The sequence below is a fragment of the Hyla sarda genome, chromosome 3 (assembly GCF_029499605.1).
Source record: "Hyla sarda isolate aHylSar1 chromosome 3, aHylSar1.hap1, whole genome shotgun sequence".
NCBI classification, from domain to species: Eukaryota; Metazoa; Chordata; class Amphibia; order Anura; family Hylidae; genus Hyla; species Hyla sarda.
Window position 1 is genome coordinate 269,723,989 of NC_079191.1, and position 18,341 is coordinate 269,742,329.

Sequence of the window (18,341 nt, forward strand, 5' to 3'; positions counted from 1 at the left end):
ACAAGAACAGATACTTACATTTCAACTCAGCATCTAATGATATAAATCACTGAGTAGTGTATATACTATATTGCACGTAGCCCATATCTATGCACTTTGTGCACCCAAAATATAAGTATCTAGGCAAAAATACAAGGCAATATGCAGCTGAATACCCAATACAAAATAAATATAAATATTCTGCTCCGTTACCTGTGGTAGACATCCCCCCTAGGACAATGTAGGGACCTCTGCACAACTCACAAATGTGCATTTTGTGGACCTACACCTTGTCGTCCTTGTTCTTTGTCTGATGTTGTTCAAGAAAATGTTGTGATTTTTGAGAAGTAATTTTTGGTTTATAAATTTGAATTGGTTTTGTTACCTATATGATATTATTTTTATTCCAAAGGAAAAGTGTAGGATATAATATGCCAGAATAAGTAACATGTCACATGTCCTTTGGAAAGAGCATCAAAAATGCATCTATGACTGCATTAAAGTCCGTAATTAATAGGTACTTTTTAAAACACAGCATCAGATCTGCAGCGTGTGCAGTACCTGTGAATGTAGCCTAAAGCTTAATGTACCCCTTTTTTCTGGCAGTTTTTGGACTACTGACACTGCAGTTTTTGAGCCTAAATCAGAAGTGGACCCTTAAGGGAGAAGTATAAGTCCTTCCTTTATATGTCATATTCCTTTTGAATACACTTCTGGCTTTGGCTCAAAAATTGCAGTGACAGTATTCCAAAAACTGCCAGAAAAAAAAACCTTAGCCTTATAGGTTGCGTTTCCACAGTCAAGTTTTGTGCAATTTTAACCCCTTGGCCACAACAATGCCATGACTAAGGGCTCTTTAGCCTGAAACACGTAGGCACTACGCTCCTTTATATGCTGTTTGTTATTTTTGTACCTCAATAAATAAGTTTTACCTGCCTTCCTGGTGCTGGATGTCTTCCATTTTCCCAAATCACCCCCTTTTCCCATTTTCCATATAAAAAAAACATTTAAACAAAATAAAAATGAACATATCGCCTTGTTCGAACTATTTAACATAACATTCTTTATCCCTTACGGTAAATGGCGTAAACGTAAAAAAAAAAAATACCAAACCCCAGAATTGCGTTTTTTAAAAATCAAGTTCCATCCCAGGAAAAATTAAGTAAAAAGCGATCAGAAAGTCTGATCAATACCACAATGGCACTGATAAAAACAACAAATTATTGCGCAAAAAATTAGCTCTTATATAGCTTGGTATGCGGAAAAATAAAACAGTTATAGGGGTCAGAAGGGGACAATTTTAAGCATACTAATTTTTGTACAAAAAGTTATAATTTTTTTAAAAGTAGTAAAATAAAACAAAAACTATATAAATAGGGTATTATTTTAATCGAATGGACCGAGAGAATAGAGATAATATGTCATTTATACTAAAAAAAAAAGTGCACTGTGTAGAATCTGAAGCCACACAAATTTTTTAAATGGCTTTTTTTCTCCATTTTGCCCCACAAATAATTTTTATTTTGTTTCACTGTAAATTTGGTAGTAAAATGAGTGATGTCCTTACAAAGTATAATTGGTGGCACAAAAACATGCACTTATATGGGTCTGTGGGTGAAAAAGTGAAAGCATTATGGCTAATAGAAGGCAAAGCGGAAAAAAACTAAAGTGCAAAAGAGAAAAATCCCTTTGGGGTTAAAAGCTAAAGCCAGAAATGGACTTAAAAAGAAGTTTCATTCTTCCCTTTATACATGTCCTTCATTTATGATCCATTACAGTCATCCCTCAACTTACAATGGCCTCAACATACAATAGTTTCAACATACAATGGTCTTTTCTGGACCATTGTAACTTGAAACCAGACTCAACATACAATGCTACGGACAGTCCAGATCTGTGAAACGTGTCAATGGCTGGAAGAACCAACCAATCAGAATGTGCCTGCAAACGGAAAAAAGAAAAAAGACCGACAAGGGCGCCTTTTGCGTTACCACTATAACAGGATGGCAAATTAGAACAAGGTAGCCTTAAATGGGCGAGGCTTGCCCCTAGGTAGTGGCCGCTCACCTTGAGCGAATAAAAATATTTGCATGTAACCCACGCCGTGGGTAGCAGAGAGACAGGAACAGCTGCTGGGCCTGGGTCCCAGGGAAGGGAATAATCCAATCCTGATAGAAGTGAAGGCAAAGAAGAAAAACTTGACCCTTGCAAAGGCGCTGCTGGTTCCGAAATAACGTGGATGCCAAACCAGAGGTATTAGTAGAAACACCGGAATGGTTTATTAGGACATAAAAAACAATAAAGTACAGGGATGACGTGTTTCGGGGGAGCCACCCCCTTCCTCAGATCAGTGGTCGGACTGATCTGAGGAAGGGGGTGGCTCCCCCGAAACACGTCATCCCTGTACTTTATTGTTTTTTATGTCCTAATAAACCATTCCGGTGTTTCTACTAATACCTCTGGTTTGGCATCCACGTTATTTCGGAACCAGCAGCGCCTTTGCAAGGGTCAAGTTTTTCTTCTTTGCCTTAACCAATCAGAATGGGCATTCACTGGTAAAACACCTGTATTCCTAAAGTGCATGCACTGAATTCCTGTCTGGTAGCGCCCCCTACAGTACAGGGTGGGACTACATTTTCTGTACTACTGTGCCAGGGATAGCTGCTCCTTTGGACACCAAGTAAGGGCGGCTCCATGTTACTTTTTTTAGGACATTTCATGTTCTGTACAGGACCATGAACAAGCTCCTGTCCTCTACATAAACCAGTGTTTCCCAACGAGGGTGCCTCCAGCTGTTGCAAAACTACAACTCCCAGCATCCCAGGACAGCCAAAGGCTGTCCGGGCATGCTGGGAGTTGTAGTTTTGCAACAGCTGGAGGCACCCTGGTTGGGAAACACTGACAGACAGTGATTTACAGCTCCTGGCAGCTCTTTATTACTTTTATATGTAAGGATTTGCTTTATCTATATTAGTTATCTACTTATTTATCTTTAATCCTCACTTTTTCCTATTTTTTGGATGACATTTTGGTGGCTCCAGAACAAATTACCAGGTTTCCATAGAGTTCTGGTTTCAACATACAATGGTCGTCCTGGAACGAATTAATATTGTAACTTGAAGGACTACTGTACTGGTTTTGGCTTTATAAACTGCATGATAAAACCGGACTGTGCGTACACACCATAAAGATATGTATATGTGTGGAAGTAGACAATTCTGTTACTATGACATTTTGTGCTCATAAGTGCATTGAGGTCACATAGCTGACAGTGGCGCCTACTATCACATCCTAGGGGAGCCATACACAGGGATCATGTGACCTCCTGTAGTAACAGCACCCCAGCCAGATGCCTTCCATATAGCTGTGCCACCTGCTGCCCACCTGCATAGGGTACATCCCAGGCCCAGTGGTCAGTAGATCTCTATACATCCACTTCCTGTTCTGTTTACACCTGAGGATCAGGAGGATCCTGGTTATTGCTCACAATAAATTCCTCAGTTTCCTTGGGATAAGACGCGCTCATTATACATATGATAGGCAGGTGATAACGCCACACTGGTATATGTCATACAGTGTACACAGTGACATATACAAAGCGCACATAACGCAATAGTGACCGAGCAGTTGGGATCTGACATGATGGTTACTGACCCCATGATGACAAGTATCACGTGAGCACAGGTGACGGGAGCCGCTAATAGTACGTATAAGTACAGGAGCGGTCACCCCCGTGCTCAGGTGGATTCGTCTACACGTTCTCTCACCTGCTGCTTGTGTCTGCATCTTAGCGGTGTCACTGTGGAACTCTGGAGAAGCCTTTGGTTCTTCTTGCAATTGCTGTCTTTCCGCCATGTCTAGGCTGACGTCATCCAGGAGAAGCGGCACCTCCCCTCTGGGGCTCCTGAGCCGCCACCGGTGTGAGGTGGACAGGTGAGTTCCACGTAGGTGAATTCCTGAGGTGACTCGCCATCTGCAGGCTGAGAGCGGGTACTGCAGGAGCCGAGGACTGTAGAGTAGACTAGGTAGCTGTGAGGAGAAACGGGAGAAGGGAGAGGTGTAGCCTGTTACATGAGGAATGGCAGGACTGAGGAAACTACATTACATCACTGAGGGATGGTGGAACTGAGGAGACCCTTACAGCAATGAGGGAACTATTTCACACCACTGAGAGATGGTGGAGCTGAGCAGGGCCGGCTTTAGAGTGTGGCCCTGGGGAAAATAAAAAAAAAATGGGGCCCCCGAATTCTGTGACCAAATATTTTCCTGGTTTCCCTTGTTTTGTGATACAGAATACACAGCACTAGGTTAGGCTGGGTTCACACCACATTTTCAGCCATACGGGACCGTATGTAATTTATTTCAATGAGCCGACCGGAGTTAAACGCTGACTCCGGTCGGCCCATTTTTGACCCATATGCAGTTTTCCACCGGACCTAAAACCGTGGTCCCGTGGCGCTGCTAATAGAATATTTTTCATTCATTGCGCTGCGGAGGCATATGATTATAGAAGCGCTGTGGGGGCCAGACATATAGCGTTATCAGGCCCCACAGTGCTTCTATGTACATATGCCGCTGCATCGCTATGAAAGTCAAGTATTCTTTCAGTAGCGTATCGGGCCGGCCGGCTTCCCGTCCCGATGCGCTGCTAATAGAATACTTTTCATTCATAGTGCTGCCAGGGGTTTATGATAGCGCTTTGGGGGGGGGGGGGGGGGGGGATATATATACACATGCGCTGCAGGGGGACAATACCTATATAAATGAGCTGCGGGGAGCATATGATTGTGCTACAGGGGAGAATACCTATATATATGCACTGCTGGGGGTAAGACATAGTGCAGCAGGGGGCAAGATATATAGAAGCGCTGCGGGAGCCAGACATATATACACCCCCCCCCAGCCTTTCTATATATCTTTCCCACTGCAACAGCTTTATTTGAAATCCCCACCGGGAGCCCTGAACGGCTCCTAAATACAGTCCATTCAGTGCTCCAGGCAGGGAATTTAAAAATTAAAGGAAAATACATTGTACATCGCAGGGGAGTGGAGTATGCCGCTAACTCCCCTGTTTAACCCCTTTAAGGAGGCCAATTTTATTTTTGCGTTTGTTCCTCCTCGCCTTCTAAAATCCATAACTCTTTTATATTTCCATCTACAGACCCATATAAGGGCTTGTTTTTTGCGTGACCAATTGTACTTTGTTATGAAAACCACCAAAACCGCAACAATTTTGCACATTTTGAAGGGTTTCGTTTTCGAATTGTACACTTTACGGTAAAAATGACATGTGTTCTTTATTCTGTGGGTCAATATGATTAAAATGTTACCCATGGCTAGATACTTTTATATTTTTGTACCGCTTAGCAAAAATCTAAAACTTTTTGTACAAAATCAGTAATCTAAAATTGCCATATTTTGACCACCTATAACTTTTTCATTTTTCCGTATATAGGCGGTATGAGGGCTCAATTTTGCACCGTCATCTGTACATTTTATTGATAGCACATTTGCATATATAAAACTTTTTGATAATTTTTTCATAATTTTTTTTGGAATAAAATATGACAAAAGCAGCATTTTTGTACTTTTTTTATGTTTACGCCGTTCACCGTACGGGATCATTAACATTATATTTTGATAGTTCAGACATTTACGCACGCGGCGATACCAAATATGTTTATGAAAAAAAATGTTATGCTTTTTGGGGGTAAAATGGGAAAAACTGACAATTTTCATTTTTATTGGGGGAGGGGATTTTTCACTTTTTTTTACTTTTTATTTTTAAATTTTTCAACTTTTATTTCATTTTTATTTTTTTTACACTTTTTATGTCCCCATAGGGAACTATCCATAGCAATCATTTGATGTATAGGACATAGCACTGATCAGTATTATCGGCAATCTCCTGCTCTGGTCTGCTCGATCTCAGACCAGAGCAGGAGATGCCGGGAGACGGACGGAGGCAGGTGAGGGGACCTCCATCCACCCTTACAGATGATCAAATCGCTGCGGCAGCGCTGTGGGTGATCCGATCATCTATTTTAATGCGCGCATTGCCGCAGATGCCGTGATCTGTACTGATCACGACATCTGCGGGGTTAATGGCAGACATCCGCGTGATCGCGGATGTTGGCCATTACCGGCGGGTCCTCGGCTGCTGATAGCAGCCGTAACCTGCCGTGTATGACGCGAGCACCGCTCAGATGCTCGTGGTCATACACAGGTCATACGCGGTCCCTCAGCCCCTGTACTACAACCCCCATCATGGAACAGAGTCTGTTCCATGATGGGGGTTGTAGTACAAACACTAATGTAGCCTCCCCAGCTGTCTTCAGACACCCGCAGCCAGAGAATTACTACTCCCATCATGGAAACAAGTCTGTTCCATGATGGGAGTAGTAGTCGTCCCTCAGCAATGCAGGATTCTGCTGATGTCACCTCTTCTGAGCATGCTCAGAAGTAATAACAGATATTATAAACCAGGTGCAAACGGATGACATAAAGGCTCATCCGTTTGCCATAGTCTTCAATGTTAAAAATAACGGCCGTTAATTTACCAGTTTCTTGTGACGGAAGAAAAATTTGTACATGTGCCGTTTTTTCTTCCGTCACAAATAACATCCATTATTCATGACAGGTTATAACAGGTCATAACGGATAATCAAAAAATCCCATAGACTTTAATGGGATTTTGTAACGGCCGTTTAACATCCGTTTTAAAGGCTTTTCTAACGGAAGTTTATAATGGGTCTTTTAACGGAGCAACTTTATAGTGTGAAAGAGGCCTAAGATCTATTGTAAATATTTTCTGTATTTAAAGGAAATTTGTCAGCAGTATAACCCGCGCTAAACCTGTCAGAAAGGCTTGTAGTACAGGTGATGCTGATCAAAACGATACTCACGGCGTCCAGATTCGCCCAGCCATTCTGCTGCAATTCACCTTTTTCTTTTTATGCAAATGAGGGCCTTGTGGCATGGGCAGAGCTCCTAGCCAAGCACGCTGACGTCCTCTTTGCCAGGCGGGCGGTCTTCCTGGTTCATCAATATTCATAACCCCCCTTCCTGCTCCTGCACCCCGTGTTAGTGTACGGTGCATGCACCGCTTCATTTCCTGCTCTTGTGCCCCGTGTTAGTGTACGATGCATGCGCCACTTACCTCTCCGCTCTTGCGCCCCGTGTTAGCCTCTGGGAGTACACTAACACGCGGCGCAAGAGCAGGGAGGGGAGTTATGAATATTGAGGAGCCAGGCGGAGCGCCCGCCCAGCGAAGATAACGTCAGCATGCCCCTAGCTTCGGAGCTCCCCCCCATGCTCCAAGGCCCTCATTTGCATAAAAAGAAAAAGGCGAATTGCGGAGGAATGGCTGGGCGAATCTGGACGCCGTGAGTATCGTTTGAATCAGCATCACCCGCACTACAAGCGTGTATGACAGGTTTAGTGCGGGTGATACTATCGATAGATTTCCTTTAAAAGAACGTTCACACATTCGTAACTATCAGCAGGTTTCCACTGCGAGTTACGCCACCATTCACTTGTTAAAATGAATGGGCACGTAACCCTCAGTGGTTTTTCCGCGGTGGGAAATCGGCTGCTAGTTACCTAGCGTGTGAACATGCGCTGAATTTATCTACTATGTCCGGGCTGCCAGAATTAAAATAATAAACTTTAACTAAACTTTCACCGCTCCCCTGGTGCCGCCAATATTGCAGTCCAGTCTTCTTCCGGCTTTTGGTGCCCGAATAAAATAATATATAATGTTAATGATCCCGTACAGTGAACGGTGTATACGTAAAGAAACAAACAAGCTCAAATTGCTGCTTTTTGGTCACATCTAGAGATGAGCGAACTTACAGTAAATTCGATTCATCACGAACTTCTCGGCTCGGCAGTTGATTACTTTTCCTGCGTAAATTTGTTCAGCCTTCAGGTGCTCCGGTGGGCTGGAAAAGGTGGATACAGTCCTAGGAAAGAGTCTCCTAGGACTGTATCCACCTTTTCCAGCCCACCGGAGCACCGGAAAGCTGAACTAATTTATGCAGGAAAAGTCATCAACTGCCGAGCCAAAAAGTTCGTGACAAATCGAATTTACTGTAAGTTCGCTCATCTCTAGTCACATCATTTATTTCAGAAAACAAAATAAAAAGTGATCAAAAAGTCACATATAAGCAAAAGTGAACCCAATAAAAACTACAGATAACAGTGCAAAAAAACAACTCTCATACATCTCCGTATATGGAAAAATTATAAAGTTATAGGAGTCAGAATAGGGCAATTTTACATACTGATTTTGTTAAAGTCTTAGCTTTTTTTTTTTTTTTTTTTTTTTTAAACCAGTACAATAAAAGTAAATCATGTACCCATGGATATAATTTTAATCGTATTGACCTACACACTGGTTAGGCAGCAATATATGAGCTGTAATTGAAAATGTATATTATATATATATATATATATATATATATATATATATATATATATATATATATATATATATATTTAAGGTGTAAATATACGCTGCTCCCTATGCCCCCCCCCCCCCCCCCACACACACAATCCTTTCCCCTGTTACCTTCTACTCTCCTCCACTATGTTTGTTGAACCCATAGACAGACTTGCTATGCATCTTATAAGACCTGGGCTTGGAGTGCTGATGATGTCACCAAAGATCCTAGAAGATCCAAAGTAAGTGTATGTGATGTCTATGGACTCTTTCGGGACAGCTTTCAGGCTATATTCTCACTACTGTATTTTGGATTTTAATACAGTATTGCGAGTATGAACGTAAATATGTTCAGGGGGCCCTTTTTTGGATGCCCACGTTGCCCCCCCCCCCTAACGCTTGTCCTGGAACTGAGGAGACCCCTACACTACTGAGTAAACCACATTACAACACTGAGGGATGGTGGAACTGAGGAGACCCCTACACCACTGGGGAAACCACATTGCAATACTGAGGGATGGCGGAGCTGATGAGACCCCTACACCACTAAGGAAACTACATTGCAACACTGAGGGATGGTGGAACTGTGGAGACCCTACAGCACTGAGGAAACCATATTACACCACTGAGGGATGGTGGAACTGGAGAGACCCCTATAGCACTGAGGAAACCATATTACACCACTGAGAGATGGTGGAACTTAGGAGACCTTTACACCACTGAGGAAACCACATTACAACACAGAGGGATGGCGGAACTGAGGAGACCCCCTACAGCACTGAGGAAGCCACATTACAGCACTGAGGGATTGCAACACCTTGGAGACCTCTACAGCACTGAGGGATGGCACCAACTGAGGAGACCCCTATAGCACTAATTGATGGCACCAACCAAAGAGGCACTGCAGCACTGAGGAGACAACCACAGCCCTGAAAGGATGGCAGAACTTAGAAGACCACCGCAACACTGAGGAGGCCACTTAACCCCTTAAGGACCGGGGGTTTTTCCGTTTTTGCATTTTCGTTTTTTGCTCCTTACCTTTAAAAAATCATAACTCTTTCAATTTTGCACCTAAAAATCCATATTATGGCTTATTTTTAGCACCACCAATTCTACTTTGTAATGAAGTCAGTCATTGTGCCCAAAAATCTACGGTGAAACGGAAAAAAAATTCATTGTGAGACAAAATTGAAAAAAAAAAAATGCCATTTTGTAACTTTTGGGGGCTTCCGTTTCTACATAGTACATTTTTCGGTAAAAATGACACCTGATATTTATTCTGTAGGTCCATACGATTAAAATGATACCCTACTTGCAGGAAAATGAATACGTTTAAAATTGTCATTTCTGACCCCTATAACTTTTTATTTTTACATGTATGGGGCGGTATGAGGGCCCATTTTTTGCGCCGTGATCTGAAGTTTTTAACGGTACCATTTTTGCATTGATAGGACTTATTGATCGCTTTTTATTCATTTTTTCATGATATAAAAAGTGACCAAACATGCACTATTTTGGACTTTGGAATTTTTTTGCGCGCACGCCATTGACCGTGCGGTTTAATTAACGATATATTTTTATAATTTGGACATTTCCGCACGCGGCGATACCATATATGTTTATTTTTATTTTTATTTACACTGTGTTTTTTTTTATGGGAAAAGGGGGGTGATTCAAACTTTTAATAGGGGAGGGGTTAAATGATCTTTATTCACTTTTTTTTCACTTTTTTTTGCAGTGTTATAGCTCCCATAGGGACCTATAACACTGCACACACTGATCTTTATCATTGATCACTGGTTTCTCATAGGAAACCAGTGATCGATGATTCTGCCGCTTGACTGCTCATGCCTGGATCCCAGTCACTGTGCAGTCATTCGGCGATCGGACAGCGAGGAGGCAGGTAGGGGCCCTTCCGCTGTCCTGTAAGCTGTTCGGGATGCCGCGATTTCGCCGCGGCTATCCCGAACAGCCCACTGAGCTGACCGGTATGCTTTCAGTTTCAATTTAGACGCGGCGTTCAACTTTGAACGCCACGTCTAAAGGGTTAATAGCGCGCGGCACAGCGATCAATGCCGCGTGCTATTAGCCACGGGTCCCGGCCGTTGTTAGAGGCCGGGCCCGACCCGCTATAGATCGGGAGTGGACACATGACGTTCCAGTACATCATGTGTCCTTAAGGGGTTAAAGGGGTGCTACCGTGGAAAGCTTTTTTTTTTTTTTTTTAATCAACTGGTGCCAGTACATTTAAGGGGCTGTATACTACAGAGGAAATGTTTATCTTTTTGGATTAAACCAGGAGACACGCATTGGGTGGGACCATGAAACCATTAAAAATTACTTGGAAAAACGCATGATCCCACGTGGGCTACGAATTAAAAAAATACCCACAACCATTTACAGCCAAGAAATGATCAATGAATGGAATGAAGCTTTAACTGCATGTTCTTTGAAACTAATGGACATTATACTAAAATATAAAACCATCAAATTACAAGAATTGGAACCAGTGATTATAAAATTACAACAGGATGCTTTGATGTTCAAGGATCTAAGTAATTATGATGAACTCATGCAAAAAAACAACGATAACATCAACAAACTGGAAGAGTACACCATGCAAGTTAAAAAAATAAAGTTCCAACGGGACACTAATGATTATGCACTCAACCAAGTTTATAAATGGGGTAGGTGGGAGAAACAGGACACCACCCCAAGATCAATTCTAAAAAAAAAGAAATCAACAATACAAAACGCAAACCATAGAGAAACCGCATGTAACATTCAGTTCATCTGAACATGAGTCAGACACGGGAGCCAGTTCGGAATCTGACAATCCCTCTTCACATTCTGAAGGCAGAATTTCTTATTTTCGGAAAGCCAGGAAACCGAATGTAAAACCAAAACCAAAAAGAAAATGAGAAAAGGAGGCCGAAAACATACCAAGCGTCTTCCACACTCTAGGACTACCGACAGGGACTTAAATTTATCCAATAGGAACTTAACAGAACATCACGTTCTGGAGCGTGGATTAAATTTTTCTCCTACCAATACTATTGATGTTTATAGCACTTTATGTGATATAAATAGATTTGTGTGCATTCTTACTGTGAAATGTCATTTTTTAAAATTCTGAATCAAATTCTATGCAAGTTGCACTTAATGTTAATAATGAACATAGAGGCATGGATTTTCAGGAACAACAAGCCTTGGTTGCATTGGGAGATCTGACGGAGACGGATGATTCCTCTCCCTCGATATCCCGCAATAGCGGTTTCATTACTAAAAATCCATATTTCTATCCCTTGCAATCCAGAACAGATGGCATGGACAGGTTCCAGCATCAGATTGAAAAAGACTTGTGGAATTTAAATATAAATTAGACTCTCACCCTTGTCATAAACATAATTTAAATAACAAGGAACGTATTGCTTTAAAAGAGTTGCAATCATTCCATGACATTACTATCAAAATGTCAGACAAGGGGGGTTTAGTCACAGTTATGAATAGATCAGATTATATTCTATCCCTCAAAAATTTATTAGCAGATACTCATACATATCAATTCTTAATGAATGATCCCACCAAGACTTTTCAACAAGATTTGAAAAATGTAATTACAGAAGGAATAATTTCTGGCATTTTGAAGCAAAGGGAGGTTGATTATTTATTTGTGGAACATCCCAAGACACCCATAATGCATGCACTTCCTAAGACTCACAAATGCTTTAATCCATTAGGTATGAGACCCATAGTCTCTAGTATACGATCTTTATCAGAAAGACATCATGGTTAGACCAATTGCTACGACCTTTAGTCAAGAGTCCCTGGCTATCTTCAGGATTCAAAAGATGTCCTGGGTAATTTGCAAAATCTCACTTGGCAATCGAACTGGCATTGGCTCACGTGCGGTGTCACTTGGTTGTATACGAGCCTTCCGTGGCAAGTTGCCATGGATGCTCTCAAATTTCACTTATGTAAGTATAGTGAATACAATCATACCTTAATCAATTACATCCTGAAAGTCACATGGTTTCTAATAACTCATAATTTTTTCACTTTTGATAACATATTTTATCTTCAGATCAGTGGAGTTTCAATGGGGGCCCGGCATTCCCCCTCCCTCGCAAATCTAACAATATCGCACTGGGAAGAGTTGTACATCTATACGGTATCCAACCCATAACAGTATGATGGTAATATGTATAGTGGTAATATTCCTCCTTGTATACTGGTATTATTGGTATATATTGGTGTCAGTATACAGGATTTGGTCAGTAACAGTATGATGGTAATATGTATGGTGAGAATATTCCTCCTTGTATACTGGTATTATTGGTATATATTGGTGTCAGTATACAGTATTTGGTCAGTAACAGTATGATGGTAATATGTATGGTGATAATAATATTATATTCCTCCTTGTATACTTGTATTATGGGTAATACTGGTTCCAGTATACAGTATTTGGTCAATAACAGTATGATGGTAATATGTATGGTGTGGTAATATGAATGGTATGGTAATATGTATACACTGATGTAATTTGGTAACTATGAAGTAGATTTATCAAAACCTGTCCAGAGGAAAAGTTGCTGAGTTACCCATAGCAACCAACTAGATTGCTTCTCTCATTTTTTTTCTGAATGAAAGTAGAGATTTGATTGGTTACTATGGGCAACTCAGCAACTTTTCCTCTGGACAGGTGTTGATAAATCTCCCCTATATCATTTATCTAGAGGTACAAAATGGTCTCACTTATGTTAATGTATAAATATAAATAATCCCCCCCCCCCATATTTTACCAAACTATGATTGACATTTAGCCCCTCCCTTTTGTGGCTGCACCTTGACATAGCCACACTCATGACCAAAATGGGCTGCTTAGTCTAAAATGCCCAGGCCTATTTTCAGTCCCAGTCCGCCCTGGATCCACCCATTTTATTTTTTAGCATTAATCTTCATTCAAAGAAGAGGATTGTACCCATGTATAACTCTCAGATACCCTGCAGGTGTGAAAAATTGGTCTTCCAGTGCCATTGGAAACTGTAGCAGCATGGAATACCAGGCACAGCAGCTGCTCAGGGAGCCCATTTCCTGAAGTAAGGTGCAGTTAATGACATCTATGAAAGGTGACACAGAAAATGGATTGCTGCCCTGGGTCATCCCTTCTGTAATGATTCCTTTTTAGGTTATTCCTGTGACATCACAACCCAGTATTATCTCAGCACAGTGAAATCATGTGTGCATTACACCAACCTGTGACATCATTATGTGCCTGTTCTTCCTATGCTGTGCAACCACAGGCACATGGTGACCTATTTTGTGTGTGTTAACTCTGTGCTAGGATATCTTGGGATGTATTATTCCTGAACTGTGACACCACGGTTTGTAGAATTTGCGTGCTATAACATCACTGACAAGAGGATCCTTGCACTGTGACCCCACTGTGTGTGTGTTCCACAAATGTATGCTGTTTTCAGACATGAACAAAGCTTTTACAGGGTGGCACACTGGTTAAATCTGAGGGACCATGGACTGCAAGCGGCTAAAACTTCACTCCCCTTTAATGTCATAGGTGCACCTTGTGACTTCATACAGGTACATGTCAGCTTGTGAAAGTAAAACACTAAAGCAATGCATACACAAATACCTGAACAAAATCCACACCATTTTATTAATTGATTATTAATTAATCAACATATACTGACACAGACAAGTTAAAAACACTTAAAAAGCTCACAAGAGCCACAGAGCAACAAGAGGGGACAAATATACAGTATGATCACCCTCAGGAATCAAGCCATAAATATATTCTAGTCTATGCAACCCCACTAAGATGAAAATATGGTCTATTCTTTCAGGTCCTAATTGGTCTTAGTTAAAGCTTCCTCCGTCCTTCCTTATACGTCCATCCACTGTACAGTATAGCCGACAATATGGCTTGTATGTTATCATAATGTTTTTTCCTTTTTTATATGTGGGGTTACCTGGACATGCATTTCACGTGGTATCATCTCTTGCTATATGATATATAATTTATTGAAGATTTTTATAGATTTTTATTATGCACTTTTTTTGGTATGTCATGTTTTGTTGCTGACATCCAAGTATATTTTTGTATATCGAATTTTTACACCACATATGCCCCATTCACTTACAATTCTTGTTGTCATATTCCTTAGTTGGTGTTAATGGGCACTCTTTTAAACCCTTTTTCTATCTAGTTGTCACACACACTTATATCACCAACAAAAGAAGGGGGCTAAGCCAGAGGAAAAGCCACCACTGGTTTATAGAACATACATATACACCCACAAAAGAAAACCAGTAATGTAAAAAGTATACTTTTATTTAACACATATGCAAATGACATACATTTAAAATATAGAAAGAATATAAAATCCAAGCACCACAAGAACAGCTGCAGAAAAGTGGAGGAGGTACAGCAGGAACAAGTACATGGAGTCAGGGGGGGGGGGGGGGGGAACATACCATATGTGCAGCCTGTTCAGCTGCACAGGGGCCCAGGAGCCCAGGGGGGCCCAGCCGGAACTGAAACTGTTAGCGAGTCAGTGAGTGACAGTCACTCACTGACCGCTGGGGCCAGGCCTGTCTTTAACGCAGGGCAAAAGGGGTATCTGCCCCAGGCCCTTTCATTCCTGGGGGCCCAAAAGCAGCTAGCCCCTTTTGCCCCACCCGGGACCCTGGTCATGACAGGCGGGCTGGCAAACAGACGGGCCAGGCGTCAAAATTTTAGACTGAGGGAGGGGGCCCACCACCGCCACCGCCCGCTACCTTTTTCGGGAGGGGGCCTTTTTCTAATTCATTGCCGCCCCCTCCCCTGTCAATCTTCCACAGGCAGCCACTATCCCAGGACTGCTGTGGCTGCCTGGGAAATAGTCACGCCCGCTGATGTGACGTGCGACGTCACGGCGGGCCGCAGGCATCATAGAGATGAGAGGAGCAGAGCAGAGAGGAGTCCTCCGCTCCTCTCTATCAGTGATTTACAGCCCCCACACGGCCTCCAGGCTGCAGCATCACTCACCGCCAGATGGACCGGTATATCATCTGGATTACATGTGAGTTGAGGGGTAGGGGTTGTTTGGCAGGGGGGTGGGGTGAGGATTGAAGGGGGGGGTGCAGGGTTGCGATTGTGTGTGTGTGGGGGGAGGGGGGGAAGAAATTATGCATGTGAGTGGAGGATAATAATGATTATTATAATCCTCCCCTCACATATATGTATCATCTCCCCCTCACATGTATAGTCTGATAACCCCCTCACATATAATCTTATTAGGAGATTATACTTGTGAGGGGACTATAAATGTGAGGAGGGGATTATCAGACTGTACATGTAAGGGGGAGAGAATACATATATGTAAGGGGAGGATTATAATAATCCACTCCTCACATGTATTATCCCCTCACATATAATCTGATTATGATATTATATTTGTGAGGGGATTATCAATATAAAGGGAAGGGATTATCAGATTATACATGTGAGGGAGATATGATAAATATATGTGAGGGGAGGATTATAATAATCCTCTAACGTGTATAATCCCCTCCTCACATGTATAATCTGATTTTGCGATTATAAACGTGAGGAGGAGATTATTAGATTATACATGTGGTGGGGAGATGTTACATATATGTGAGTGAAGGATTATAATAATCCCCTGCTCAAATGTATCATCCCCTTCTCACATGTATAAGGCTTGGTTCACATTGATGAATCTCCAGAAGCGATTCCTTTGGGCGGCGCTAGGACCGTGCAGATCTTTTTGCAGATCCGCTCAGAAATGCATTGCTGTCTGGAGATTTTTCAGTGTTAATCGTAGTAATTATAATAGTTATATCCTGTATTAAATTCCAGAGCTGTGCTCACTATTCTGCTGGTGAGGTCACTGTGTACATAAATTACATTACTTATCCTGTACTGATCCTGAGTTATATCCTGTATTATATTCCAGAGCTGTACTCACTATTCTGCTGGTGAGGTCACCGTGTACATACATTACATTACTTAGCCTGTACTGATCCTGAGTTATATCCTGTATTATACTCCAGAGCTGTACTCACTATTCTGCTGGTGAGGGCACTCTGTACATACATTACTTTACTTATCCTGTACTGATCCTGAGTTATATATTGTATTATACTCCAGAGCTGTACTCACTATTCTGCTGGTGGGGTCACTGTGTACATACATTACATTACTTATCCTGTACTGATCCTGAGTTATATCCTGTAGATCTTTTATTAAAATTTCAAACATAACAATAAAAAAAATTACAAAACATAAACATATCATATCCGACAGAACATATCAATATAATGATCATAAAACCAACATAATAGCATAAAATACAACACCGGTCCACCCCACACTCATTCCTGCACACAAACAAATATATACAATATTTACAAAAGACATATTCCTATAATTCCCATAATACCCATACCATACTAATAAACTATATACACTAATATACACTAATACTAAATGTGAATTTCCTGGCCCAGTTGCAATACCAAAAACCCAATACCAATAATATACCAAAAAGAATAACAACAACAACAATAATAATATATACAAAATAATAAAAACCAACACAAACAAAATAACACCACTTTTTTTATTTTTTTTATTTTATTTTATTTTTTTTTTTTTGGCCCTGAGCTGGTCCCGCATCCCATGCCCCCAGTACATGTTACCGGACGTCCATGAACCAGTCCAGGATTTTCTGTATATATAAAAGTCCCATACAAACCCCCTCCCCCCTTTTTAACCCACCACCCAACCTAAACTAAACCCAAACCCCAGGTGGCATCACACAATATATACAATATATACATTACATAAAATATACACAGACTAACAATATATACAATACATAAGTATACAAATAGACTACAACAATAAATACAATAACAAATACATATAACACTATAAGCCAAACAACAAACCCCTAAAGCTCAAGTTCAGTGCCTGCAAGCCCTATATTACCATAAACCAACTGCTCAAAACAAAAAGACTAATGTGCCAGCATCAGCCCACCACCAGGGGGAGACAACAGGCTAAGGCACTTTAAAGGCAGAGCCCCTCCATAGACGAGAGGCCCTGCCAGCACCCAGCCTCTCGTACTCCAGAGAACGCACCTTCACCAGGTCACCGAGAATGTTCCTAACCACCACATCCACAGGGAGGATTTTACGCTGCGTCGACACTAAACACCGTGCGTTCCACGTGTAGTACCTAACCACTGAGCTGACTAGGAATAAAGTGCACCGGTCCCAGCCTCCAAGGTTTCTGAATGCCCCATAGGCCCATTCCGCATAGGAGAGACTGGCCAGCCGAGGCCAACCAATGGAAGCGCCCACCCTGTTGTAAACCTCTGTGTTAAAGGGACAATGAAGCAGAAAATGCTCCATGCTTTCCAGCATGCCTCCACACTCTTCGCGGGGACATCCCCGGTCATCAGAGCTCCTGCACTTCAGATTGTCCCTCACACACAGTTTCCCATGGAAGCAGCGCCAAGTCAAGTCCCAAAACTTCAAGGGGATCCTGATAGAATTCAAAAGCTCTAAACCCACCTCCAGATCCCGACTTGGGCAGTCCTTGAGCGCCAATGGCCTCTGGAAATGAGAAGACAGGACCCTCTTGTCAAGGAATTTCCTCGACAGAGTCCTAATCTCCCACATCCCCAGACCCCACCGACGAATAACCTTCAGAGCCGGGGTAGCATAAGCCGGGAGATGCCCGTGTGGTGTGCGAAGATCCTTCACTTGCCCTCCTGTCTCCCATTCCTGGAAGAAAGGCTGAAACCATCCCCTACAGGAGGATACCCACGGAGGAGCCCTCTCTGACCAGAGGTTTGCTATATTGGTCTTAAGAAAGGTATTCACTAGG

The 18,341-nt window shown here is 42.0% G+C and overlaps 1 protein-coding gene across 4 annotated transcripts in view; it reads right to left on the bottom strand.

The window, feature by feature from the left end:
• MAP7 (microtubule associated protein 7) overlaps positions 1-13,708 on the bottom strand; it is a 193,194-nt gene extending 179,486 nt beyond the window's left edge. For all 4 annotated transcript variants that reach the window (XM_056566634.1, XM_056566632.1, XM_056566631.1 and 1 more), the window contains exons 1-2: positions 13,682-13,708; positions 3,747-4,008 (exon numbers count right to left, since the gene is read on the bottom strand). In XM_056566634.1, the coding sequence (XP_056422609.1) occupies positions 3,747-4,008; positions 13,682-13,693 (274 nt within the window). In that variant the 5' untranslated portion in view covers positions 13,694-13,708. The remainder of the gene's footprint in view (positions 1-3,746; positions 4,009-13,681) is intronic.
• Between the last annotated feature and the right edge of the window lie 4,633 nt (positions 13,709-18,341).